The 27,044-nt window shown below is 50.5% G+C and overlaps 3 protein-coding genes and 1 non-coding gene across 5 annotated transcripts in view; 3 read left to right on the plus strand and 1 right to left on the minus strand.

Moving 5' to 3' along the window:
- Positions 1-977: 977 nt before the first annotated feature.
- BSND (barttin CLCNK type accessory subunit beta) lies at positions 978-4,613 on the plus strand. The gene is made up of 4 exons (XM_066191945.1): positions 978-1,154; positions 2,209-2,288; positions 2,611-2,853; positions 3,620-4,613. Exons 1-4 carry the CDS (start codon positions 978-980, stop codon positions 3,894-3,896), a joined length of 777 nt encoding a protein of 258 aa, XP_066048042.1. The 3' UTR covers positions 3,897-4,613.
- Positions 4,614-6,214: 1,601 nt separating this feature from the next.
- TRNAG-CCC (transfer RNA glycine (anticodon CCC)) lies at positions 6,215-6,285 on the plus strand. The gene has a single exon. It is a non-coding gene; the product is annotated as a tRNA-Gly (tRNA).
- Positions 6,286-8,242: 1,957 nt separating this feature from the next.
- On the plus strand, positions 8,243-13,374 carry PCSK9 (proprotein convertase subtilisin/kexin type 9). The gene is made up of 12 exons (XM_066191946.1): positions 8,243-8,578; positions 8,664-8,849; positions 8,963-9,086; positions 9,278-9,411; positions 9,765-9,906; positions 9,982-10,178; positions 10,299-10,482; positions 10,769-10,939; positions 11,202-11,350; positions 11,439-11,604; positions 11,852-12,033; positions 12,295-13,374. The coding sequence occupies exons 1-12, from the start codon at positions 8,441-8,443 to the stop codon at positions 12,460-12,462; spliced, it is 1,941 nt and encodes a 646-aa protein (XP_066048043.1). The 5' UTR covers positions 8,243-8,440; the 3' UTR covers positions 12,463-13,374.
- A 2,701-nt stretch (positions 13,375-16,075) lies between these two features.
- The window catches only part of USP24 (ubiquitin specific peptidase 24), a 60,470-nt gene continuing 49,501 nt past the window's right edge, over positions 16,076-27,044 (minus strand). For both annotated transcript variants that reach the window (XM_066192876.1, XM_066192875.1), the window contains 15 exons: positions 26,834-26,937; positions 26,636-26,749; positions 25,479-25,575; positions 25,182-25,298; positions 24,514-24,606; positions 24,089-24,191; positions 23,106-23,227; positions 22,525-22,638; positions 22,201-22,266; positions 21,863-21,929; positions 19,828-19,906; positions 19,160-19,235; positions 18,326-18,412; positions 17,749-17,859; positions 16,076-17,591 (listed from right to left, as the gene is read on the minus strand). In XM_066192876.1, the coding sequence (XP_066048973.1) occupies positions 17,529-17,591; positions 17,749-17,859; positions 18,326-18,412; positions 19,160-19,235; positions 19,828-19,906; positions 21,863-21,929; positions 22,201-22,266; positions 22,525-22,638; positions 23,106-23,227; positions 24,089-24,191; positions 24,514-24,606; positions 25,182-25,298; positions 25,479-25,575; positions 26,636-26,749; positions 26,834-26,937 (1,413 nt within the window). In that variant the 3' untranslated portion in view covers positions 16,076-17,528. The remainder of the gene's footprint in view (positions 17,592-17,748; positions 17,860-18,325; positions 18,413-19,159; positions 19,236-19,827; positions 19,907-21,862; positions 21,930-22,200; positions 22,267-22,524; positions 22,639-23,105; positions 23,228-24,088; positions 24,192-24,513; positions 24,607-25,181; positions 25,299-25,478; positions 25,576-26,635; positions 26,750-26,833; positions 26,938-27,044) is intronic.

Genomic DNA, 27,044 nt, shown 5'->3' on the forward strand with positions numbered 1-27,044 from the left:
CCTGCCCTCCACGGGTGAGTGTGCAGCCTTGCCCAGAGGAAAGGCCAGCTGTGGCAGGGGCTGCTGCCAGTTCCTGCATCCCCCCAAAATCAAGGGCTGCCCTGGATCCCCTGTGGCCCTGCAAGGCTGCAGAGGAGCCACAGCCAAGTCTAACATACAATTTATAATGTAATTATTTGTCATAAACCAGGTGTATCAAGGGAATAAATGAGGGAATAAATGAAGGGAATAAAACAAACACTCTCTGGCTGTTGGATGTGTAGTGGGAAGGAAACACCTTTTAACATCCCAGCTCCAACTTAAGTGTACACAGGGCACAGGGATACTTTGTCTTTCCCTGGGTGGACCAACCTTATTCCACCCTTTCCTGGCTTTAGTTTCTCCTTCACAGCCCACTTGCAGCCCAGTGAGGCAGCCTTAGCACTCAGTCAGAGCAAGGCAGGGTCTGTTCCAAACCCCCTGACCTCAAAAAGACCCTGGAGCATTCCCTCTTTTCCTGTGGCAGCCTTTGAGAACAGGCTGGGCCCTGGCATCCCCCTTGTCTGGGGCTGTGCCAGCTCTGATTTATGACCAAGTCCAGCTCCAGTGCCCAGGGCTGGGAAAATCCCAACAGCACCAGCTGATCTCTGGGTTCCCATCCCTGCAGCCGTGCTCCCCTGTCCCTTCCTGTGCCTTCCCCAGGAGTGGGGTCTGGCTGAGTGTGCCTGCAGGGAAGGTTACCCGGACACGTGCCGGGCGGCTCCACTGGAGTGTGAACGGCGGGGCAGTGTTTGCATTCATTACAAACCCATTAAAAACTGGCTGGCTCAGCCCTGGGCAGGACCAGCTCAACGTGCAGCTGATCCTCAGCTCCTGGCAGCCTCTGGAGAGAGAAACCACTCCTTGCCTTATGCTGCAGGTGTGCTCAGCAGGCAGCAGGCGCAGGTGAACGGGGAGATTCCCGAAATCTCTCCTCCTGCCTCTCCCACCCGGAGCCCATGGCGGAGGAGAAGACCTTCCGCTATGGGTTCATCATCCTGGGTTTTTTCCTGGTGATGGTGGGGATGTTCATCATGAGCGTGGAGAAGCCCCAGTACTACATCACCTTCTGCGTCCTGGGTGTCCTGCTCGTAGCTGTGGGCATCACATGGAGCATGTGCCAGTGCTACCCAAAGGTAGGATCCTCCCTGCTGCTGACCACCTTAGGGGGGCTTGAAAGCTCAGCTGGGTTTGGGGGACTTTGGCTGCTGTGGATGTGCAGCCTCAGGCTGTGCCTCAGTTTCCTCGGGGAAGCCAGCTGCCGCAATCTGGAGGGGGGATTGTTGTTTTGGAGGGGGAAGCTTGTGCTCTGCTGATGCCTGCAGGATGTGCCCCCTCTCCTTCACCCATTGAGCCTGGGGCTTTGCTTCCAAACAGGCAGCAGGGAATAATCCCAAGGAAGTAAACTTGTGATCATCTCTCCCCTGCAGCCCCTTCCTTGGGGTCTGGGGCTTGACAGGCTCCCAGGACTTCCAAGAAGGGACTGTTGTGGCCATGGAGGTCAGAGGGTCCTGGCCCCCCTGAACCCAGCCCTCACCTGCCAGTCTCCTTGGCAGAGGACACTCCCTGCCCTGGGAAACAGGGCTGGCAGAAAAGGGTTTTTTCCGAGGAGAGGGCATCTTTAGGACTGATCTGGGCACTGCTGGATGGCCTGTCAACAACCTGGCTGCCCTCCAGAATGTGGGGGAGCCACCTGAGGACCCAGGACCAGCTGGGACCTCTGGGAGCAGCTGTGTTCTCTGGGGTTGGGGTGAAGCAGAATCCAGCTCCCCTCAAAGCTGAGCTCAGTCCCAGCTAGGACAGAGATGTGGCTTTGCCACAGTGCTTGAGGCTCAAGGACAGGACACCCTCGGTGTGGTCCCTGACTGCTGACCTCTGATGCGGGCATTGGGATTTCCTCTGGGCTTGCGGCCATGTGTGACTCCACTGGGGGAAAGGCATTGAGAGCGAGGCTCTGCTGGATTCATTCATTCCTTATTGATTTCCCCCAACAACAACAACAACAACAACAACCAACCAACCAAATAAACCAAAAGAAACCGAAAAACATTTCAAGGAAAACATCCAAATGTGGTGGGAAATGACTCTAAACCCAGCTGAAGGGACACTGGCCCTTTTCCCACTACGAGGGTCAAGGGTCCTGGTGATGCCCAGCCCAGCCCCTGAGCTCTGCCTCTCTTCTCCCCCCAGATAACCTTCATCCCTGCAGACCTCGAGGCCCAGCAGTTCCTGGACCACAAACCCACGCTGCTGCCACAGAAGGACACCAGGTGGGTTCCCACAACGGGGCAATGTGTGTGCCCTGAGGGCAGGGTCTGACACTGGGGACAGCTGCACTCACTGCAGCACAGGCAGGGAGTGGCAAGGGCTGCCTGAGCCCCCCCAGGGCTGAGCCTGAGTGAGGCTGGGGGATGCATTGGTGTTCTTGCAGGCATCCCCTGGCTCTGCTGCCGGTGTGGGCAGTGACATGGCCTTGGTGGCCTCTAAAGCCACTCGCTCAGGTGATGGAGCCCTGTGTGCACGTGCCTGAGCATCTCCCACCTCTATGGGATCTAGATCTGCTCAGCACCCTGTTATCCCCTTTGCCTGCAGCTTGATTGCCCCCTGCCCCAACCAAGAGGTCACCAGCACCTATGAGAAGAGCCTGCCATCCTACGAGCAGGTACAGAGGCAGGTGGTCAGCTCGGCTCCACCTCCACCTGTGGCACAGCCCAGATCCCGAAGCTGCTCCCAGTCAGCCGTGCAGGCCAGAGCAGAGATCCACCGGGAGATGGGTGGGGCTGGAGACCCCTCCCAAGATCCAGCACCTCGCCTGGAAATAGCAGCAGGCAGCAGGTACGTGGTACCTGTGGGGTAGGGGTGGCACAGCTGGGATGTGGGGTGAAAAGGGGGGGGGATCAGACCCCCAGTTTTGGGGGTGGGGAGGGGGGGAGGATGCAGAGGGGTTTTTGCTGCTCTCACAACACTGAGCCTCCACAGCCTTGGCCCCACTGAAGCCTGGATGGTGCCTCAACCCACAAGGATTCTCTGAACCAAATTATTTCCCAGGAGGAAATTTAGATGGCCTTTGGTTGTAATTTGCATTTTGGTGTTCGTGTTTTTGCATTTTGCTTTTATTTCATTTTATCGATACAAACAGCTTCCCTCACAAGAATAACCCCAAAGTTCCTGGTCAGACTTTGATAGAAACGAGATGCCCAGCACATGACCCTCAAAGTAGATGCCAGCATGATGCCCAAGCATTGGTTTGGGAGGTCCCAAAGGGCTCTGCAGGTGATGGGGATCACTGTTCAGGATCGGGGTGTAGGACTTGGGCACCTGCCAAAATGTAGCTACAGCCGGGATGAGCACAGCCCTTTCCTGTAGATTCAGGACATGCAAGGACAGACAGCCACTACTTCACCCCATGGGCCGCAGGAACCTGGCAGGCAGGTGTCTCCACAAAGGCAGGCACCGAGGGCTGGGACAGGGACATCCCAGGGCGCTCCAGCCCCTCATCAAGGGGACTGGTGATGCTGGGATGCTGCCTGAGCAGCGCTCCAGCTCCGGGGGGAACCGCAGCTCCTGCCCAGCCGTGTTTGGTGTGACTCTGTCCCCGCAGCCCCGCCCGGCCGGCCCCGGGGGATGCCCCGCTGGCCTCCCTGCTGGAGGAGATGGACACGCCATCGCTGGAGGGCTCCGTGCCCGGCAGCCCCACGCCACAGAGCCGGAGCCTGCCCTCCGCCTCCTGCGCCCCGAGCAGCGCCCCGGCGGGGGGAGAGCACCCCCGGTCCCCCCGGAAAGGCCCCAGGGAGGAGGATGATCTCTACTACGGGCTCCAGGAGGAGTCGGATGCTTTGCTCAAGGAGAGTGATGGACTTTTTGAGCCTGAAAACTGATTTATTGGAAAGAATGGCCACTTGGTATGGACTCACCTCATGGAGGGGACACACAGGTCTCAGCCTGGAGGAAAGGGGGCTGTCCCCAGAAGTGCAGTGGCCCCAGGCTCCTGCCTGCTCCTGTGCCATGCTGCACCCCTTGTGCACACTCAGGGGGCTGTCATTTCCCCCACACCCAAAGGAGCTACACCCAGCTCCTGTATTCAACAAAATATGGGACAAGGCCCCCTCGCCAAAGGCATTTGGGTGGGCACAGAGAGGCTGGGCTGGGCAGGATCTGGGCTAAATACTGTGCTTGGGAAGGGAAAGGATTGGCTGTGCTGTTTGGAACATGATCAGGTTTAAGCAGGTAAAACGTGCTCAGTGCAGGTAGGTTTACCAGGCAGAGATGTCCTCAAAGTCTTTTTCCCCTTTACCCAAGCTCTGCTGAAATTAAAATTCAATCCTGAGTCTCCTGCAGCAGGAAGCATTCATATCTCCAGGTTGGGAGAGGGGTGATGGAGGTGACAGATTGTGCTGTCCTCTATCTCCTGCACAAGGACCAACTTCCAGCACTCTTGGGGGCACAGGGAGAAGGACACAGCTGAGCCAAACCCCTGCTGATGGCACCTGAGGTGGTGGCTTTGCACACTGTCTGCTGGGTCAGTGTCAACAGCTGCAGGTGGGTTTGCACACTGGCACCCACCATCCCCAAACTTCCTGTGAATAATAAGTGTTTGTCCCAAACCACGTGGATAGATCTCAGCCTGGTTTGTCACCATGACAGGGACAGCACAAGGGCTCTCCACAGCCTGTCTCCAGAGATAGATGGCAGTGCTGGTGGGACCTTTGGCTGCTCGGGACTGCAGGGGTCTGTGGGGCTGAGTCTCCCCAGGGCAGCTGGGTTTGGGTCAAAGTGGATCCAACAGCATGGGGATGCTGAGAGTCCCTTGCTCTGTTTTGGGAAAGCTGGGCTGGATCTGCCTGTGCCTGGCATGGGAGCACATGTCTGCTGGCAGAGGAGCACTTCAGCAAATTCCATAGAGTCACAGAGCTGAGTTGGAAGGGAGCTTAAAAATCCTGCAGTTTTTTCCCCCAAGTGGGGGAATGCTGTCCTCCAGCACTCGAGGGGGAGGGAGCACAAGAGCTCTGGAAGGATGTTCCTGTGCTCCTTTGCCACCCAGGGAGTGCTTTGCTGGTCCAGTGCAGGCTGTACCTGAGGGGTCACAGCCCTGTAACATCCCTGTTTTTTTTCCTGCACCCTTCACTCACCTTGGTGTCACCAAAGCAGCCAGGGAGAAGGGCAGGGAGCACTTACGTACTTGGGGTGTTTATGGCCAACAGGAGGGTGGGGAATGAAGGCTCCAGTGTTGGCTAAACATTGCCACAGGACAGGGAGACGCCCTCCAGGAGGAAGAATTTCCAGATTGGTTGGATATACACAGCTCCTGCCTGTCCCTCCCAGTGTGGTGGCTGTGGGAATGCTGTTCAGATGGTCTCACTGAGATGAGCTGATGTCTCACTGAGTTTCAGAGGGGCAGGATGTCACTCTGTGTCACTGCTCCTATGGAGTGTGGGAATCTGGTAGAGACCCAGAAGCTTTTACCTATAGAACCACAGAATGTTTGGGCTGGGAAAGGACCTTGAAGATCATCTTGTTCTAAGCCCCCTGCCGTGGGCAGGGACACCTTCCACTAGACCAGGCTGCTCCAGGGCCCGTCCAACCTGGTCTTGAATGTTCCCAAGGATGGGACATACACAGCTTCCCTGGGAAAACTGTGCCAGGGCTTCACAAAGTCCCTCCCTGCTCTCCTGTAGTCTCTGTACTGGAAGGGGCTCTAAGGTCTATCTGGACCCTTCTCTTCTCCAGGCTGAACACTCTCTCAGAATTTTCTCACAGAAGAGATTCCTACCTCATGGCTTGGCACTCGCTTTCATTTTTGGCAAAAGAAATCTGTTTCTGAGAAGCATTTCTCCAGGCAGAGTCAGGGGAGGGGGCTGACACGGGGTCTGGAGACCCTCTCCGCCACAGATGTGCATCCCCCCCATCCCTGGCACAGCATCCTTGAGCCGAAGGACTCCAAGGCTCCCGCGCCGGCCCAGGTTAAACATTGTGGGAATGGGGACATTCCTGCATGGCATTAAGCTCGGCCAGCAGCCCCGGCTCTGGCTCAGCTGGTGCAGGGGGGGACGGCCCGCCCGCCGCCCACGCGTGTCACCCTCCCCGGGGACCCCGCGGCTGGGAGCCGGGGGACAGGGGAAAGGGCTGGCAGTGCCACCCACGCAGGACGGGGTCGGGCCCGAGCTCTTGGTGGCCCGCGGGACCCGGTGACACCGGAGCACCAGTGGTGTAGTGGTATCATGCAAGATTCCCATTCTTGCGACCCGGGTTCGATTCCCGGCTGGTGCAGGGCGAGTGTTCGCCGGTGTGTCGGGGCCGTGGCGCTCTGATGGGATGCTTACACAGGCAAACGACTCCCAGGTATTCGCGGAATAGTATGTTTTTACCGGCGGGATGCTCGGCGCAGCCCACCCAGCCCGGTGCCCGCACCGCCCGGGGCCCCATCCCTCCCCGCGGAGGGACGGCAGCAGGGATTTAGGAACTCTTCGCCTCTGATGCCTCCTCTGCTCTCTCATTCCTCCCCCCATCAACTGGAGCCCTCTTATCACACAGACGGACACGCTGGAAGCTCCGCAGGGAGTCAGGACTGGAACAGAGCTCTTCTGTACAAGGTGCAAAATTGAGGCTATTTATGAATATTTTCTCAATTAAAAAAAAAATACCCTTTCTGCAGATATCCACTCCTGGAGTGTGAGAGTAGGGCCGGGTCCCTTCCCAGGGGCTGGGGCCGGATGTTTATGCTAAGACCTCCCTGAGTTCCTCAGCACATGGGGATACACGTAGAACTGGGGGGACCTCTGCCACCCCCTCCCTCCTCTTTGGGCTCCTTCCATCCTTCCCTGGGACACAGATTGTCCCCTGTGCAAAAATGAAGGGAAAGACAGCAGGGAGAGGGAGACTGTTCCCCTTGAGACAGGGTCCCCCCGTGCTCAGCTGGCTCAGAAGTCTCCTGGGGCCCCAGTGCTGTACTGTGGGACTTAGCAGCACTGAGGAAGCTGAGCGTAAAATCAGGAGTGAGACTTGTCCCCATGATCAGTGTCCTGAATGCTGACCCCTTCCAGTGTCAGCTGTCTGCAGAGTGGTGACAAGCACTGGTCTGGTGACCCTGCAGTTAACCCAAACCAGAGTTCAGGCACCCACCTGAGGTCTCATTAAAAAATCAACACTACCCATACAAACTGTTCACATATTAGACACACACATATCTAACTGTTCACATATCTAACACATATCATAACTGTTCACATGTCTAATATTCTCCATATTAGACACACACATCCATATAAACCATTTACATCCTTATAAAACATACACACCTACATAAAACACACACACCTATATAAAACATTCATGTCCATGCAAATAGTATACATAATTATATGTAATAATGTTCATCCATTTAAAACATATATGTGCATACAAACCATACGCATAATTATAACATGTACACCCATGTAAAACATATATTCGTACAAACCATACACATCCACACGAAACACACACACCTGTATAAAACATGTGCATCCATTTAAACAGATAACCTCTGAGAAGCTTATAAATAACCAGTCCAAACACAAATATATTCCTATTTCCCCGAAAAGCCGGGGGCAGGGACGGGGTTTGCCGAAGGTCACTGGGGATGTGGGGCAGTGTGGGATCCAGATGCTGCGGGAGGGCAGAGGCGGAAGGCAGGCGTGGAGACCCGCGGGAAAGCGCCGGCATCATCCCGCAAAAAGGGCATTTGCGAGGAGTGACGACTCTATAAAAAATACCCAAACAGGATTAGAGGATTTCACGGGAATTTATTCGGGGAGTGAGGCAGTAGGAGGCACATTAAAGCTTTCAGCCTTTCTGAAAACAGACCTTGAGCGGCTGCGCTTTGCTCGCCAGAGCCCCCAGCGATCCGCCGGGACTCGGGGTGAGCAGCGGCCTCATTTGCCCTTTCCCCGCGGCCCCACAGCCCCGCGCCCCCTCCCGCGGCCCCGTTAATGCTTAACCCGCCCGGCCGGCCCGATGGGGCCGGCGGCCGTGGCGTGATCCCCGCCCCGCTGCGCTGAGCCCCGGCGAGACGGGCAGAGCCGCGGCCGCCGCTGCGCTCCGGGACCCGCGCGGGTGCGCTCCGGGATCTCAGATCCGCGGGTGCGCTCCGGGATCTGCGCGGGTTCGCTCCAGGATCTCAGATCCGCGGGTGCGCTCCGGGATCTACGCGGGTTCGCTCCGGGATCTGAGATCCGTGGCTGCTCTCCGGGCCATCGGCTCCGCCGGTGCACTCCGGCCCCGGCGCTCCGCGGGTGCGCTCCGGCCCCTCGGCTCCGCTCCAGCTCCCCGGCCCCGCTCCAGCCCTTCGGCTGCGCTCCGGCCCCTGGGCGGTCGCGCAGGGGGTCCCGCCGGTGCCGTCCCCGAGGGTCCCGGCGTCTCCCGGCGCTGCCCGTCGGGGCGCGGGATGTCCCCGCGGGCGCTGGGGCTGGCGCTGGCGCTGGCGCTGGCACGGTTGGTTCTGGCCCTGGGGGCGGCCGAGGAGGGGGAAGCCGCCGTCGGGGCCGCCCCTCCGGGACCCGCCGCTTTCCATCGCGCCGCCAAGGTGAGGAGCGTGGGGTGGGGGGGACAGCCACGCTCCCCTGTGTGTGTGTCCCCCGGACCCCAGCGCGCTGCTCGTGTCCCCGCAGGCGTCGTGGCGGCTGCCCGGGCGCTACGTGGTGATGCTGCGGGCGGGCAGCGAGGCCGAGCTGCGAGGCACGGCCCGGCGGCTGCAGGCCCGGGCGGCTCGGCGGGGACACCTGGCCGAGCTGCTGCACGTCTTCCACCTCCTGCCCGCCTTCCTGGTGAGGATGAGCAGCGACGTCCTGGACACGGTACGTGGAGTGGGGGACAGGGTCGTGGCAGGGGACAGCAGCTGCGGTGGGCAATGGTGGGAGTGGCAGCCCCAGCCTTGGGGGGCAACAGCAGCTTTGTGTCCTCCCTGCAGGCGCTGAAGCTGCCGCACGTGAAGTACATTGAGGAGGATGCCTACGTCTTTGCCCAGAGCATTCCCTGGAACCTGGGCAGGATCCTGCGGCCACAGACCAGCTCAGGCGCCTACAGCCCTCCCAGTAAGCGCTGGGGTGTGTGAGGGGGGCGACTTCTTGAGGAAGAGTCAGGTCTCCTCTCCTTAACTTGAGGCATGGGAATATTCCTCTGCCTCCTGGTGCTGCGGGTCTGCAGCTGCACTTTGGGAGCAACCCGGGTGGCCTGTGCTGACCGTGATGGTGGCTGCCTTCCTCCCCTTCTGCATCCCTGGCAGATAAAGGTAACCTGGCCGAGATTTACCTGCTGGACAGCAGCGTGCAGAGCACCCACCGGGAGATCGAGGACAGGGTGACTGTGACTGGCTTCGAGAGCATCCCCGAGGAGGATGGCAGCCACTTCCACAGGCAGGTGAGTCCTGAGCTGCCACGTGCTGCATCCTGGCCAGAGCACTCCCCTGCAACCATCAAATCCCGGCCAGGCTTGTGAGGCTTTCCAGGACAAGGGAGACACTTGGCCTGGACCAAAATGCTGGGCAGGACGGGCAACAAGAGCTGTGGTCCTGGGGGATATTGGGACCCTCAAGGTGGTCTGTTTGGAGATAGGGCTGAGTCGGGCAGGGCTTCTTTCTAGGAAAGTGTTCTGGGGTAGCCCGGGTGTGTGTCACGTAAGACTGAATCAAGGTGGGAAGGGGGGATGCTGTGGGATTGCAAACTTGCTTTGGTGCAACGGGCTGGGGCATGAAACTGCGGTGCCTGTGCCAGGCCAGCAGGTGTGACAGCCACGGGACACACGTGGCCGGGGTGCTGAGCGGGCGCGACGCCGGCGTGGCCACGGGCGCCAACATCCGCAGCCTCCGAGTGCTGAACTGCCAGGGGAAGGGCACCGTCAGCGGGACCCTCCTGGGTGAGTGACCCCACGCCCCGGAGAGGAGCAGGATCCCTCCCGGAGCTTCCTGCCATAGTGTCTTGTCCCTCCCAGCCCTGGAGTTCATCAAGAGGACGCTGGAGGCCCAGCCGAGCGGGCCGCCGGTGGTGGTGCTGCCCTTGGCGGGCGCGCACAGCCCGGCGCTGAACGCGGGCTGCCGGCGGATGGCGCGGATGGGAGCAGCGATGGTGGCGGCTGCCGGCAACTACAAAGACGACGCCTGCCTCTACTCGCCTGCGTCCGAGCCGGAGGTACGGGCTGGGGGGGACCCCTGAAGCTTGGGTGCCACCTCATCCCCTCTAGCTGCGGGTCGGCGGCCTGGGCTAGAGCTGGGCGTGCCATCCCCACCGTGCCGCCCTTGTCACTGCCAGGTCATCACGGTCGGTGCCACCGACAGCGAGGACCAGCCCGCCTCCATCGGCACCCTGGGCACCAACTTCGGCCGCTGCGTGGACCTGTTTGCCCCTGGGGACGACATCATTGGCGCCTCCAGCGACTGCAGCACGTGTTTCACGGCGCAGAGCGGGACGTCGCAGGCGGCCGCGCATGTGGCAGGCGAGCTGCGCTTTGAGGGGCAGGGAGGGCTGGCCCTCCACTCGCTGATGCTGGCACAGGAGGGCTTCAGGCATGCCGGAGCCCTGGGCATTTTTGTGTTTGCGTGGGTCGGGTTTGTCTCCTTCGGGCGCTGCAGCCCGCACAGCGCTCCCGCAGCCCGTGCGTGTGGGCGACGGGCTGCAGAGATGCCTCCTCCCGTGCCTCTGGGGTTGTGCTCCCCATGGGAGCGGCGAGTAGGCGGCTGTGTCCCCTCTGGTTCTCACTGCGGCCTCCCGGGCTCTCGCAGGCATCGCTGCCGTGCTGCTCAGCGCCCAGCCCCGGCTGAGCCCGGCCGAGCTCCGGCAGCGCCTCCTGCACTTCTCCGCCAAGAACTCCGTGGACGCGGCGTGGTTCCCGGAGGAGCAGCGCCTCCAGACACCCAACAGCGTGGCCGAGCTGCCCACCCGGCTGGGAGCAGGTGAGGACCTCGCTGCCCGCCGGGTGCTCGGCAGAGCTCTGCCCTTACCAGGAAAGATGTGCTGTGGTGAAAGCACAGTGTGTGCGGGCAGGGAATGTCCCCTGACCTGCGCCGGGGACGGCTGAGCCTGGGCGCAGCCGTTTGCATGGATGGGCGGAGATGGAGCCTGGGTGGGTGGTGTGGGCGCTGGGTGACACTGCGGGTGACACTGTGGGTGTCACTGTGGGTGTCCCCCGCCGCTGACACCCCGGTCCCGTTGCAGAGGAGCAGCTGCTCTGCCGCTCGGTGTGGTCGGCGCGCTCGGGGCTGGCCCGGCACGCCACGGCCGTGGCTCGCTGCGCCAGGACCGAGGAGATGCTCAGCTGCTCCAGCTTCTCCCGCAGCGGCAGCCGGCTGGGGGAGCACATGGAGGTGAGCAGAGCGTGCGGAGGCAGAGGCGCTGCCCCCGGTGTCCCCAGCCCCCCGAGGCCCCGGTGACGCTGTGCTGCCCCATCCCCAGGACAAGGACGGGCAGAAGCAGTGCGTGGCCCACAACGCTTTCCGCGGCCAGGGGGTTTATGCCATCGCCAGGTGCTGCACGTGGCCCAGGGCTGAATGCCAGATCAAGGCCGGCTCCCCGGCGGCCCAGGGGGCCGAGTGCTCCCCGGGACACCACGTGCTGACTGGTAACACGCAATGCACGGGGTTACAGACCTTTGAGCTTGATGGACGAGGGTGTTTCTTCCAGAAAACCTCTGGGATTTGGGGGTAAAAGGGAGGGTGTGGTTGCTGGGGTGGCAGGGAAGGGGTACGTGTGCTGTGTGCATGGAGGGCGGATGGCTCAGGGCTCTCTCGGGACATCCTTGGCAGCAGTGTGTGCACTGGGATGCTGCCATGGCCGTCCTGTGCCAATATCCCCTCTCTCCTGGGCAGGATGCAGTTTCCACTCCCCATCCGTGGTGCTGGGTGCTGGTGGCAGGCCCGAGGTGGGGCTGGGGAGGGGGCCCAGCCGCTGTGCCAGCAGGACAGAGGCGATGGCACATGCCTTGTGCTGCCCCACTGCCAGCCTCGAGTGCCAGCTGAAGGAGCACATGGCCCTGGAACCGGAGGAGAAGGTAGGGATGGGCCAAGCTCCTCTGCCATGGTGTTCTTTGTCTCTGCCTGCCCCTCTGCCACCCTGATGGATTTTGGGTTGGCTTCAGCCCATTGTGGCTGTCCCAACCCCAGCCTACACTGATGTCCCCACCTGCAATGGGACACCTCATCCAGCTGGGTGACAGCAGTCACCTCACCCTGAACCGTGGGGACATAGGGGACGGGCAGGCCCTTGGCCCTTTGCTGACCCATGGATGATGGTGACCTCTCCTCCCCGTTAGGTGACAGTGTCCTGTGATGCTGGCTGGATGCTGACGGGCTGTAACACCCTCTCCCAGAGCCCTGGCTCCATGGGAGCCTACGCCATGGACAGTTCCTGCGTGGCAGCCGCTGGCCCTGGCGGCAGCTCGGCCGTGGCCATCGCCATCTGCTGCCGGAGCCGGCAGTAGGGACAGCCTGGGCTGGAGAGGGGCTTCCTGGGGCACAGCAGGGATGGAGGGAGGGAGGAGAGGGGCTTCCTGCGGCACAGCAGGGATGGAGGCTTTGCTGGAGCCATGTGTGCCTGGCCTGGTGCCTTCCCAGGGTTTCCAGAACAATCCATGCTCTAACATGCAGCTGATAACCTCCACACCTGGGCTGCTGTGCTGGTGGGGGATGAACTTTTCTGTCCCTCTCACAAACGGGGTCAGGATCTGTGTGAGATCCAGGGTGGTTCTGCAAGAGCTCTCCAAGCATCTCCCATGCAGCTGGAGCCCTGTCCCATCCCCGGGGTCATCCCAGCATACTTTCCCTGCCATGCACCGGGTGTCTCCTGTAAACACCTTGACAGAACAAGCCATGGTGTTGTCACCCAGCACAGGAAAAATCCACCACCTTTTAAAAGAACAAAGTATTGTGAGGATTGCTCCTTCCTTTCCTGCTTAGTTGCTCATTAGTTGTCAGCTAATGCTGCTTAGCACCTGGAAAATCTTAGTTTAGCCATTTTTGGGCAGTTTTATAATTGCCTAATCGTATTCCTAGGAGACTTCTTTACTTTCGAGTCAAGTGTAAGGGCTGTAGTTTAAACAGCCTGCTTGGTTAATTAGATTTTTATCTGCGTTGCTACAGTCAGCTACTGCTTCATTAGTGCTTTTTTTGTTAAGTCAGAGTTAATGATCTGCTGGTGTTATGTGTTAACAGTTTCAGGTCTTTCCAAGACACATAGAACTGTAGGAGGCTGTAATTCCTTGAAAAAAAAAAAAGAATTAAGAAAAGGCTTTCATAGCACCTTAGTTTTTACATTTGTACCTTAAATATTTATTTGGAGTTTTATAAATGAACATTTTATAAATGTCTTTTTAAAATAAAATTCATAGACCTGTGCTCTTGCGGTCCGTTGTCTGGCTTCATAGACATCCCCCTGGGGAGCTGGTCTGGAAGAGGGAAGGGGGACCCATCCAGCAGGAATTCTGCTCCCCCAAAGAGCTCTGCTTTGTTAGTGCCCCCACGTTGGATCTGATCCCTGCCTGGGATCCAAGGTGCTCCCAGATGACAACTGGCACCTTTGGAAGTTGGCACAGACAGCACAGGCACCCTTGCCCACAGCTGGGTTGTGCTTTGGGACCGTGTTGTCCACACACACAAGTCCAGAAGTTTGTTTTAACAACAGTGGTGCAGGGCAAGAGCTTCCAGTTATGAAAACAAACACCACCCAGCTTTGGGAACGTGCCCTTGAACTGGAGTTGCTGTTGCTCCTTCACTTGGGAAGGGCTGGAACCCCAGGAAGGAGAAATGCCAACAGCAGGGAAGGGCTGAGAAGCACCAGAAGCCCCCAAAGCTGGGTCTCACTTTTCTCTCAGTGTTCAGCAGCCTCCTGGTACTACAATATATAATTTTTGTGGTGTTATCTGAGGACAGACGGAAAAAAAATGCAGTTTGATACCACAAGCTCCAGGTTAACCTGTCAGACTTGGCTGGGTTGGGAGTTTCTCCCAATCCAAAAGACTCCTGCAGCTCTGTAACTCTGGCTTTAATTGGCAAGAGAAGACAAACCCAGCACAAAACACCACTTTGAAAGGTTGAAACTAATTCTAACTTGTTAACTAAAGCTGGCAAAAGCCCAACCCTAATCTAAACATGTAATTGTATAACATGGACATAATTACAGCCCACAATTTCATCATCTGGAACCTGAATTTTGCACAAAGAGGCAGAAAAGAAAAAGGGATGTCAGCCTGAGAGCTCCTGGACAGCTCTGACACCGAGGGTGATTTTTCAGCAGACTCCTTGGGCTGTCACCTCTCAAAACACATATCAGGATTTCAGCTCTGCTGCCTTCCCTGTGAGGGGAGGATCCAGCACAAGGTGTGAGCATATTCCATGCCTGATAAGCCAGGCAGAGCTTTCCCAGCTCAGTTCAAGCCTTCATAAGCCTGGTGGAAGGAAAACAATATTAAAAGATTAGCCCTTGCTTTGTGCCTTGTGCGTGGGTAGGAGGAAAAGCTTCTCACATTCAGGAGAGCTCGGCTGATCTCAGGGACGCTGATCCCAGTCCTGGCAGCAGTTTGCAATGCCCAGTGCACGCTCCCAGGACCACCAGGGAAGAGCAGAGTGAAAAGTGGAAGTCCTTGTCCTTAGAGCAGGGGAAAGAGTGGGGATAGCCCTGGCTGGAGCTCCTGGTTCCCAAATCAGTGAGTAATGGAAAACCGGCTCCGTGTGCACCTCTCTGCCCCTTGCCCCTGTGGGAGGCAGGAGGAATTCACATCCAGCTTGCCCACAAATCTTGGATCTGACACACAAAATCCACTCTAATCCGCCACTGTGAGCCTGGCCAGGGTAAATCACTCTGCTGAGGTCAGGAGGAGCTGCACAGAGGTACAGATGTGACAGTGCCCCTGCACATGCCGTGGCAGAAGGATATACAGCAGGGCAGCTCCAGGGCCACTCAGCTGCTTCCACTGACTCTGGACAGGAGCCAAAAGAGCAATCAGGGCACCCTTGAGGAGCTCAGCATCTGCAGGGCTGGCCCAAGGAGGTTCAGAATAAGAGGATCAACAAGACCTGAGTGTAGCAGTGTGTGCACAGTCTAAAGATTACACTAGTTTTCTGTGAAAGGAATAACTTTATTCCATTGACCAGGAATCCCAAGACTGTTCATCAAGACTGCCTATTTTTCCAGTGCCAAATGTCTACGCATTAATCGGACGATATCTCCTCGAGTGCTCACAGGCAGGCTGTGGCTGCTCCTCGCTGAACATTTTGTAAGCTGTATAAAAACATTTTCATCCAAAAAAGATTGGCAGTAAAAATTACAACATATAAATGCATCACAATTTACACAAAAACTAGTTTTGTTTTTTTTTTCTTCTTTTTTTTTTGTTGAACTCTATTTTCCAAAAAATAATCTTCAGCAGGTTCAAATGACAGCAGCTGGAAACAAAAATAAGTGACCGAGTATCATCTTATTGCAAATTATAACCACTGACTTTGTACAAGCGTGAGCAGAACCATGAAAAAGTTTGTATTGGTTTCAAGTACACAGTGGTGATGAGCCATCCTGATGCAATTCCCACCAATGCTTCCCTGGGCCTGAGGCTATCGAGGATGTTGTTTCCATAGGAAATAACAGGAACCTGAAGTGACAAGTGGTGCCAACCCACAGGAACATGACCAGCTTCTCCCATCAACCATCACCGCTGTGTACTGACTCCTTGGGAAGATTCGTGACCCATTGCCAAAGCTTTTGGGGGGTGGGGGAAGGAAGGAAGGGGGTGTCCATAAGAAATGATTAGCTCAAAATTAATTTTAAAACGTCCCAGCACATCATCAGAAACATTTATAAAATGCTGACTCTGCCGTGTGTCTGTGAAGACATTGTTTGGGAAAAGGGAAGTGAGAGATTCCCTACGGTGCCCCCCCTGCCCCTGACGCCGGCTCTCCTACCCCACAATAAATTATAAAGCTGTATACAGCTGACATCACATCCCATGCTTACTTCCAACAGTGAAATGACTGGTTACTTTCAATATTAGTGCACAACAGTGAAAAGCTGTCTGCTGCTTCGTGTTTTGGCAGCAGAGTGTGAAAAGAAACAAACAAAAAAAAAAGGCACTTTTTGGCTGGTTGTGCCTTTTAACTTGGCAAATTTGTCTATTCTGGAGGTACCCAGGCACTCCTTAAGATGTCCCCCGTTTCTGTGCATGTTCGTTTATATAAATTTTTTTTTAAAGTAAGGCAGAATCCATAAATAAAGGCAAAAAGCAGTGCAGGAAATGTGACAAACACAAAATGTACAAAAGATGAAGTTAGTTGGCACAAAAGCTTGAATCCAGAGCCAGAAATCACTGAACTGCACTCGACATAGAAAACAAAACTGTGCTCAAATCATCCCAACTGGTTTCCAGTTATTTGTGAGCAAATTAAAAGAGTTGTGATATTTTAAACGTTGCCTGGTCAAGTGAAAATACAAACAAAGCCAATTCTTTCTTTCCCTGTGTTAAAATTGCTATAAAATCTGCACAACAGTGTTCCCAGCTCACTCAAGGAATTATTCATCATATACAACCAATACCAACTTTCTCAGTAATTTCAAAGCATAAGCAAGTGATTGCAGATTCATGATTGAGACTCCATTTTATTCAATATGTCTCCAAAGGTTAAAAAAATTTAATGAGTAAAACTGCAACAGAATTCCTTCTTAAAGTGCTTTTTTTTTTCTTTTAAACTACTCATTAACTTTTTTTTTTTTTTAAATTCACCAACATCCTTGAATAATAAATGCTTGCATACCTAGAGAACAAAGCTTTTCTTTTACTGCCCTTCCCAGCTGTCTGAAGGGTTTTTTTGGAAGGGTACAGGGAAAGATGACTCACTCCAGAGCTCCTTTACCAAATCATTCTGTAAGGAATCACTCTTCTTACAGAGCAATCCTGCTGATCTTTCTCATCAAGAGCTTTACAAATTAGCAGGGAGACATATTAAATACAGAAGTCCCTATGTAAACCCATTCTTTAACTAATATTTTACAATGAAATGTAAGTCATCACACATCTTTACAGAAATTTGAATATTCCTATTCAATATTATCAGAAAGATTAAAAATTTGCCCTCCATACATAAGGGCAGTCTGTTTATTTTTTTTTTCTCCTGTATAAAAACCAAAAGATTTTTTTTTTTTTGCAGCATCACAGAAAAGCAACAGTTTTACATTCACTCATTTAATGTTCACATAAAAATTCAACCACTAGCGTTTGTGTATTTGATAAAATCTTCTTGACAAACTTGGTTTCGGTGTTTTGGACTGTCACAAGCTACTGCAGGTGAAGATGCAGTTTTCTAGAGCATTTTTTGATCTGAAGCCTTTGTGGCTAAAAAATGCTTTTATCTCTCAGGGAAACAACCTCCTCCAGCATCTCCTCTGGTCCTGTAAAGCCACTGCTCCCCCAGACTTCCAATGGCATAAGCAACACGACTCCAGTTCCAGCAGGTACCAGGCATTGAATGTTTGAGTTGGTTCTTGTGTTCACAGGGATTTCCTCTAAGGGTCAACATCATCAAGGTCACTTTTAGGCTCCCCAATCATCATAGGAGACTCTGAGCCCTTTTGAACACACAAGGGACGGGGAGAGAAGGACACAGTTACTTTTGTAAGATGCACAGCTGCTGTGTGTGTGGTCAGTGGTGGTTCTGACCTGAGCCCCAGGGGCCAGCTGCCCCACAGAGCCACACACCAGAGGGTAAATCTGCCCTTATTTTACCTGCTGCAGGTGCCTCTCTCCATTCTCATTGGCAGGGCTGCTTTCTGACCCATTGCTGCTTCCAGACTGATCCTTCTCGTTCAGCAGGGCTGTGGCATAAGCCAGAGTGTCCTGAGGTGGAAACAGTCCAAGAGAGTGTCAAGGGTCATGGTGATCCCTTCATTTCACAATTATTGTTTTTTAAAAATTTTACTGTTTTATTATTATTGTTTTAAAACAATAATAGCTGCTGTAGTGAGACAGCCGAGTCACCACAGGTAATTGTGAATATTCACTAATAATCACTCAAGGGTTAATTTTTTTTCAGGGACAGCCACAGGGTCTGAGATTCTAAAGGAAAAACAGCCTGAAGTGCATTGAAAAATTACAGAATCATTAAGGTTGGAAGAGACCTTTTAAGATCATCAAGTCCAACTGCCAAACCACCAGTTAGCAACACTAAACCATGGCCTCAGGTGGTGTATCCACATATTTTTTGAACACTTCCAGGGATGGTGACTAAAACTGCCAAATCCAAAGATGCTTCCAAGAAAAGAAGTAAGCAAGTTGAACATGCTCTGCCAGGGCTGACACATACCTGTGCTGAAATAGTTCGCTGGAAGGTTTTTGCAGTGGATGTTTCATTGGACACGTTACTCTGGGGAGCCCAGTAATGTTCAGACATCTGCATAAAAAGCCAAGAAAGCCATAAATTTGCCATTTGATTTTGACTTATGTAAAGCCTCAACCACTTGTGACAGTGGGTGAACTAAGACTAGAACAGGCTTCATGAACCCTCTGGCAACGAGCTGGAGATCTAGGGCACAGACACTTTAAATGCAGCCACAAAGGTTATTTTTTTTATTTTTGCCCCTCAGCTGAAAACCAGTAACCAACTTCTGCTGAGCTCCAAGTTTCCTAAGTGTCCTTGGAAATTTATGAAAGATATGTTGGCCAAACTATGTTGAGTTTAGAGGGAAGAACAAACACCACACGTGTGGGAGGAAAAGCTGTATCAGTCAACAGCTGTGCTTTGTGCAAAGCTGTGATGATTCTGTAACGAATCCAATCATTTAAACATTCTCCTGCACCAACACACAGGCAATGGAAAACTGCTTTTTAAAAAAAAAACCGAAGCCATCCAACACGAATACAGTGGCATTGAAAGCTTCCCACATAGCAAAGAATAATCACTGCAACCATTCACACTTGGTTTTATTCACTGTAAATGCATTTATGCCTGAAACACGTGGGGGGGGGGCTACTGAAGTTCCGGCATTCCATCAGATTTAGCTGCATCCAAGCAGTCCTTGTAAAAAATAAAGTATTATGCCTTTAGAGCCATCTCAGAGAACCATGCAGAGGATGGAGATTTTCTATCCATACTTATTGTTGTGAACAAGTGACAATTCCTCTGTTATAGCCAAATTACCTTTTTCTGTAGCCACTGCACAGCCCAACTCCAGTGGTGGGAATTCTCCTTGAAGTAATCTTTTGCAGTAGGGCACCTTGGGAATTGAAATTATATTCATTAGTCAGGAACAAGGTATTCTGGCCAACACACACACGAAAAAAAATACAAAGACTCCTCTCTCTTTGCACTGCTGCCCTCTGTGTGCACTGTTATCACTGCAAACTGACTTAAACTCTACAGCCCTGTTGTTAATTGAATTAGCAAGAGCAGTAATGCCTAGTAAAATTTACCCAAAGCAGTCTACCCCACAGGTTCACATATTTCAGAATTATGCTTTATCAGGACATACGTCAAGTTCTAAACAAAGAGAATTTAGGAATCATAATATTTCAGGCATCTGGAACAGTTTCCCTGTGTTTATCTGGTGTTAATGTCAGATGTTAATCTCTCCTGCTCTGCAGAATGGCCTTTTTCTTTATAAACAGCAATTACCATTTGTTACCTGAAAAATCCCTTCAGGCACCAACCAGTAAAGATTTCACTTCATACTGGCACGTGTACCACCAAGACCTTGCACCAGTAACAAAGGATAAAACTGATCAAAAATAGGAGTAGCAGGTTTTATAATAGTCACAGAGGGACCTAAGGCAGGGGTGAGGTTAAACCCTGAAACCTTCATTACTCACTTCTGAGCCAGAGTAACCAGGAACTTGACACACTGGTAGCAACGGCTGCTGTCCACGTGGTTGCTGTGGTGCATCAAGGCTGCGGGGAGAAACACATGGATTAGAAACCACAATCCAGATTTCCATGTACCAGCCAGTCTGGAAACAAAGATTTGAAGCTAAAATTTTAAGTTAGATTTTGTTTCTACAGATGTTAGCATGAGTATTTGTGTTAAGCACGCTGCTGTAAGTGCTGGCAGTCTTGAGTACTTCCACAACTCTACTGGATTAAAAATAGAACTGCTGCATTTTCACTTTGATCTTTCAAATGCAGTACCTGAATTTTAAACAGCCCTAATGCAGTTCTTCTTCCCCTATAATCCATTCTATGTTAGATAATCACTATGGTTACATTGGTCTGAAGGAAAAAAAAAAAAAAAAGGGTCTGAAAACCCCATAAATGAACCAGATCACCAGCTTCCACCTGGATCAAAGTTTTCAAAGCCAGAGGAATGTTTAAAGCTTCTTCACATAAACAAGCATAGCAGAATTCAACAGCCATGAAACTGTTCCATGGGAGACTCGGGCAAAACCCCAGGCCATTCCTACCAGGAAGTTTTCTATACCATGAATTCCCACCTCTTTAACAAAATTCTTTGACTGAGGAGAAGCACAAAGATTTCCACAGGGCTGCCCCAATCAGATTTGCTACTCAGAAGTTGCTCTGTCCATAGCAGTCAGCAAAGAACACTGCAGTGAAACCTCCAAGGCTGGCAAAAATTGTTTGGGAATTGCAAATTGCCAGTTTTAATACTGTTGAAGCAGAGCAGATGATTAAAATTACATCACTGCTGTACTACAAATTATGCACAAACATCCTATTAAGGACCACCAAAACCTATTATTTGCAGATTTCCCCATTCTGGATTAAACCTAGTCAATTTGAGGGATGCTGTTCAATGCTGTTGTGAGGAAACTTCAAGGTAAAACTACAACTTTAACTCCCAAACCTCAGGGCAGTTCTTGAAGCCTTCAACATAAAAATCCAATTGAACATTTGCACTTCTCCTCTGCAGAGGAAAAAAGGTCACGTATTGCCCAAGTTACAGCAAAGAATTGGTCCAACTGGGACCAATTTACCCAGAAATTAAAATAATCACTTAGTTATTCTCTTACACTGCTGCATATTTCCTTCTCTGCCATCAGCCATACATGGAAACTACTAAACAGGAGAGCACTGATGAGAGAAAAAAAGAACAAAGCCAAATACTCATTCTCACTAAATCAGAACCCAAAGTAACTGAAGGTGCAAGCCACAATTTGAAGGAGCTCCTCACCCAGCCATGAAAGAGCTGCTGGAGCTGCACTAACCCATCAGAGGGGCTCTCTGTGTTACCCCACATCTCATTTACACACCAAAGCTGCTTCTCCTGATGCACATGAAATAACCTCTCATTACTTCTGGGATTTTTCTGTTGCTTTTGAATGCTTCAGACACTTCCCTTCAGTAAAGTTTTGTATCTCATGGAGAAACAACACTTTGCATGAGCAGCAACAGGCGGGAGCCACCTGTCCCACTGTGAGGCTCGACTGCAGTTAGCAGGGCAAGCATCCTGCTGTGCTCAACCACTTTCTTTTCATGGTAATTAGGATGCTGACAAAACAAAAAGACTGGCAATTTATGGAGATATGTAGGAAATAAAAATTAATTTAAAGGCTATAGGACTCAAACAGTTCCTCTGTTATGGTAATCAAAGGCACTTTTTTCTCCCTCATTACACAGACACCCTGATCTGCCCCTTACTTAAGGAAGTTAGCTCTCTTTCCCAGTACAATTCCTTTTGGTGTCACTACAAGATTCCAATACTTATTTTGGATTTTCTTGGAGCATTGTTGAAGTGACAGTGGCTAAATCAAATGTGTCAAGTTTTTTTGTTTTTTTTTTTCCCTGAGAAGTAGAACAGTTTAGGTGGATTAGGAACCAGGAGACAGAGTGAACCATCACCACCATCGGGGTCAGTAGGAGACAGCAGCGTTCATCCTCTGGCTTACTTGCCTATTAATCCATTTTCAGTTTCAAATGCAAATTTGATGCGCTCTACTTGTAATGGGTCTTCAATAACCTGTTAGGAAAGAAAAATATCAACTTAGGTGTTGTGTGTGATGCTGTATCTATTCTATGGAATGGTTTTACCCACCCCCACATGCAGAACAAGTAAGACTGTGAAGTTTCATGTGTCACTGGATTACCAAGACAGAAATTTAGGAAGTAATAAAGCTTCAAACTGAAGGATTAAAATGTGTGGATGTTGAAATTACCAATGCAATGCCAACTTTTTTTTGTTACACATCAATCCCAAATCTACCCTGTACAAGTCTTTACCCTTCACCTACCAGGATCTCATGGAGTAACTGGAATATGTTTTTCAGTTCATGAGGCGGAGCAGTTTCCAGTTGAGTCTGTGTGTAAGAAACAAAGCTACTCAGACAGCAAAATAGGCTGATGAAGCAAAGAACTTCAAGATAGCTTTACAGATTTTTTGAAAATTTATTAATTTAAACAGTGAAGGCCTAAGAAAACCTAAATCCCAACACCCCCTCCAAATCCAACACACTGTACTGATTGTTCTGTGGTGCTGTTTTAACACAAAAGACACAGGATGACCAAAGCCTGTGAGAAACCCTAATGGGACAGGCCTGTCCTGGTTTAGTGTGTACCTTGATGAAGTGCAGCACAGTGAAGGAGAAGTGCTCATTGCAGAAGCAGCAGTACACCACCATCTCGATGAGCACCGACAGCGACCCCGTGAGCTCCCGCAGCGCGTGCATCACCTGTGGGCACAGCACACCCTTCACACACAGCACACGGCTGTCTTCCACAGAAAATAACTGTGACACAAGGTTTGTCCTTCCCAGGAAGGATGCAGCTCTTTTCCCCAGTGCCTGCATGGCCCTGGAGGCTGAACCCCCGTCCTCACAGCACTCTTTCAGCTCCTGATGGCCACCTCTCCAGGGGCCTGGTCAAGCATCATCCATTAAGACAGATCAACTCAAGTTAGCACCTGCATTTGACATGGTAAAAAGCTGCACAGGCCCTTGCAAAATGTCCATAAAACTAGGCCCCAAAGCTTAGGGATATACCAGAATATGAAGAGGTCAAGAAACTAAAGGTGCCCTCTTGTTTGGGCTCAAAATGGCCACTGCTTTTGGATATTCAGTGTTTTTCATGAAAGAATATCTCAAAGGAATACATCAGGTAAGTTTTTAGGTTCAAGCAGGGCAGAATTTAGAACAGATACCTCCATTAAGTAGGGTTTTCCCTCAGACAGGAATAGCAAGGCTTCCACTTCTTCATGGAGTGCCAGAAGCGGCCCTGAAGCGGTGATGCTGAGAGGTGGACGCTGCTTAAAGAGACCAGGAGCTATAATAGCAAATACAAAAACAATCCACTCATAAATTAGTTTGTTCTAACACACCTGGAAGACACTGCTGCTCATTTGGCACCATGAAAAACCCCTCATGACACTCATCTCGACTAGTTTATAGTTCCTGTGCTACCACTCCAAGTAACAAAACTCTTGCACACTGAAGTGTCGCTTGTTTTAATGACAGCAGACAGAACTGCAGGAAGGTCAAAGCAAAACATCCACAGACTAGCAGTACTTTGAGCTTTAGTTTTACTCCCAATCACTCCTGCACATTCATTATATCTAGAATATTTATAATTCTCCTGCTACCTGTTGATTTTTGATCGCTTTCAACTTCAGACAGAATTTAAGTTATTATTTTAAAAGAGAACATCAAATTCCTCCTTCAGGAAACTGAATATTTTAACTTATTCTTTTATTTTCTTTATTTGGCTATTTCTGCCTCTTGTAAGAAATAACTAGGAGAGTGTTTAATTGTTTGTTATGCAGTAGCTTAGTCCAAGTACTCCCCTTTAGATTAGCAAAAGACAGCACAAGTCTTAACAAAATACAGCCTGTGAGTCTGTTCAGCCAACAACACAGCTCAATTCACTCACATCAGGAAAGACCTTTCAGGCACACGGGGAAGGGAAGAAGGTACAAAACTGTTAGTATCAAGATTTCCATCTCCCCAAAATACTATCTGTTTGCCACAGCCTCTCAACATATTTATAGCAAAATCAGAAGTAATCAAATTTGTATTAACCATTTCTGCCTTATTCAAAATCACTGTATTTTCCTCACTAATATTAAGGTACTCCCAGTCAATGTAACTGAATTGCCAAGTCACCAAAAGACAAAAACACAATTCTTACCAACATTTCTTTGTGAGGAGACGTCAGAGTGCAAGACAAGTAGTGCTACAGTGTTGTGAAGATATCCAAACTCACGCGCCTGTGCTGAACTCCACCTGCGGTTCTGCTTGAGCCAAAGACAGATTTAATTAACTTTAGTTTATTTAATCCACTTTGTTAAGCCAAAATAACATTCTTACAGTCCACCACCATGGTCTAATACTTTGGAGTGGGTAAAAGATTTTATTATAATTAAAAACACCATGCTCACTTCTGCCAAAACGGTTATTTCCATGCTGACTACACATAGGTGGGCTCACAACTGCACGAGGTTTATAGAGTAATTGAAGGAGTTGTCTATTCTACCACATGAGAAGTATTTATTCATAATTTAAACATCAAAAAAACTGTGGGGATGGCCAAAGTACAGCACAACACAACTGTACCTGATTGCTCTGCCGGTTGGGGCCGAGGAGAAAGTTGACCATGTGCCTCAGGGCAGAGTGTCTGAGGAGAAGACTGCTAGCCCTTATTCCCTGCTGTGAAGACAAAACCAACAAATTACCTTCCTGTGCAGGTGAAGAATTAGTGCTCAAGAGAACAAAAGTAAAATATACAGGCTAAAATCTGCATTTTCCCCTCTAAAAACTTCCATAATATCCCAACACAGAGCAGTAAGATGAACAGCTAAAGAGCTGTCTCATTCTACAGAGCACATTACACAAACCAGAACAGAATCAGCAGATGCACAATAAATGTCTTACAAGGAAAAAAGAAGGCAAAAAGAATAGAAATAGTAAAATCCTGAATGCTTGATTTTTTAATATATATATATATATACACATATGTTTAATTTTTTTAAAAAAAAAACCCATATAACCCTTCAAAACAGACAACCAAAATTCAGATGGAAATGACATCTCTCATTAGTATACTCTGCTGGTATATTTTTGTGTGATTTTATCCTAAAAACAAATCAAAACAAAACCAATTACTTCTAATAAGAGTTCTGAGTTTCACTGTGCTGCAAACCCTTCTATGAATAAGGATTGCTAGCTGCTTTATTACTGCCCTTTAAAATTTAAATAGCCATGAGAAAACAATGTTTTCTTACCTTCTGTACAAAGTTATTGAACAGCAAAAAGTACTGAGCACAGTTTTTACAGTTTTCAGGTACATCTTTATCCAGTAGAGCAAGTAGCACCTCCAGTAACTGATGTAGAGTTTTTAACTGTGAAGAAAAAAAAAAAGATTTTGAATGTAAAGAGCTGTCTACTGCTTAAAAACCCAAAGTGTTTCAAATACCTCCTGGGCAGGAAGAGATGAGCATTAACTCCAGCAATAAAGAGTTACAGCCAGGATCAGCTCACACAGAGCAAGAGCCAAGCAAGGGGAGGTGACACTCACTGACCTTGTCCTGATAAAGCAAGGCACTGTCAAGGGTTTTTTCAAGGATAGTGGCCACAGCAACGCGCACCTCCCTCACGCTGCATTCCAGCAGGAAAGTCCTGGAAGACAAAAGGGGAAGCTGCAAAGAGAACTGGAATCAACATGTACACACAGCTGCTATGATTAAATGTGGTGTTTAGTATTTATTATTTTAATAGTCCAGATACATTTTGTATTGTACTTTTCTGGGTAAACTTTAACTTACATTCACATACTCATGGTTGTAGTAAGGTCTACAATATCCCTATTGATATATTTATTAATTTAAATAAAAAAAAGCTCTAAAAGCTCTTATAGGATGCTGTTTTTCAATGCAAATTAAAAGATAACATTTTCTTTGCACTGACACACTTCTGTCAGCATGTCAGATCTTCAATAATTTGTTTTCAAAGCACCTGTTAGCTGATCCTTAGCTTGTCAAGAAGAAAATCTTTCCGGCTTATCTGTGATCCTTGTCAGGTAAGTATTTATCTTACCTTACCCTAAACACTTTCACCATATTCTCCTTTCCCACCACTTGTAGGGCTGACCACACAAACTTAAACCCATTCCAAGTCCCTTCACTGAATTCACCACCTGCATCCTCCTCCATGTACACTGCACTATCTAACTTGATTTTCAACACTCTCAGAAAGCTGCACAGAGAAAATACTAGAAATAAAACTGCAAGTCACTATCTAAAGTGTCTGTTTAAAGAATGTGCACAGTTGTCGCAATTGTACACTACAACGACACAAAGACTCTGACTTCAGAGGGCTGAAGAGGTGGCTCCTTTATTCTCAGAAAATATTTCTCTTTTTATAGTATTTTACACAGACCAATTCGATTGGTGACAAGAAGACAAAACTCATCAATCACATTGGTCAGACTAGAGGGACATCAAGAGAAGCCCCTACTAGGTGAAATATGTAAACATTCTTGTTGTTACCAAAACGTGTTTTTTGCTCACAGAAAATTCCCCTGGAAAGGAATTTCAGAAACCAAAACAGGTCAGGCACAAACCAGAGCTAACAAAGTCAACTCTCTGGGAATACATCAGTATTGGCCAGATCATGTTATGAGGAAGCTTTATCCACACATGAGACACAAAACACCTCAGGCAGAATTACCAGCACTTACTTCACAAGCTCCCGGCCCTCTGGCCCAACGAAATACTCAACCAACCACTGACAAGCATCGATGCTTTTGGAGAGCAGTGCATCTATGGTGGCAATCCATTCTTCTGTATCAGCCCTTCAATGAAACAGGGACAACCATCAGTAATCCAGGAGGAAAAAATACCTCCCGAAACTAAACTACGTTTCTTGTTTGCCTTACCTGAGTTTCTTCTTGGTTCGGAGATAGGTTTGGAAGAGGAATTGGACTGCCAGCTGTAAGCTCACCTTTGCCATACAGGGATAATAGGGATGCTTTACCTTAGTCTGAAAGAAATATCAAATTCACTCCAGAGCAGAAGGATGCCTGCAGTACATATGCTTGTCTCTTAAACACATCAACATGCTCTACCCAAGTCATTTGCTTCGCTTGG

Source organism: Chamaea fasciata, unplaced genomic scaffold (assembly GCF_029207755.1).
Source record: "Chamaea fasciata isolate MVZ Bird 193981 ecotype frontalis unplaced genomic scaffold, bChaFas1.0.hap1 SCAF_10, whole genome shotgun sequence".
In the NCBI taxonomy this organism is placed as follows: Eukaryota; Metazoa; Chordata; class Aves; order Passeriformes; family Sylviidae; genus Chamaea; species Chamaea fasciata.

Bases quoted from the DNA above. Each gene is read 5' to 3' on its own strand.
- PCSK9 (XM_066191946.1), top strand. From the start codon at position 8,441: ATGTCCCCGCGGGCGCTGGGGCTGGCGCTGGCGCTGGCGCTGGCACGG. The intron at 8,579-8,663 runs GTGAGGAGCGTG...GTGTCCCCGCAG, and splicing joins CTTTCCATCGCGCCGCCAAG to GCGTCGTGGCGGCTGCCCGG. The intron at 9,907-9,981 runs GTGAGTGACCCC...TGTCCCTCCCAG, and splicing joins CGTCAGCGGGACCCTCCTGG to CCCTGGAGTTCATCAAGAGG.
- BSND (XM_066191945.1), top strand. From the start codon at position 978: ATGGCGGAGGAGAAGACCTTCCGCTATGGGTTCATCATCCTGGGTTTT. The intron at 2,289-2,610 runs GTGGGTTCCCAC...CTTTGCCTGCAG, and splicing joins CTGCCACAGAAGGACACCAG to CTTGATTGCCCCCTGCCCCA. The intron at 2,854-3,619 runs GTACGTGGTACC...CTGTCCCCGCAG, and splicing joins GAAATAGCAGCAGGCAGCAG to CCCCGCCCGGCCGGCCCCGG.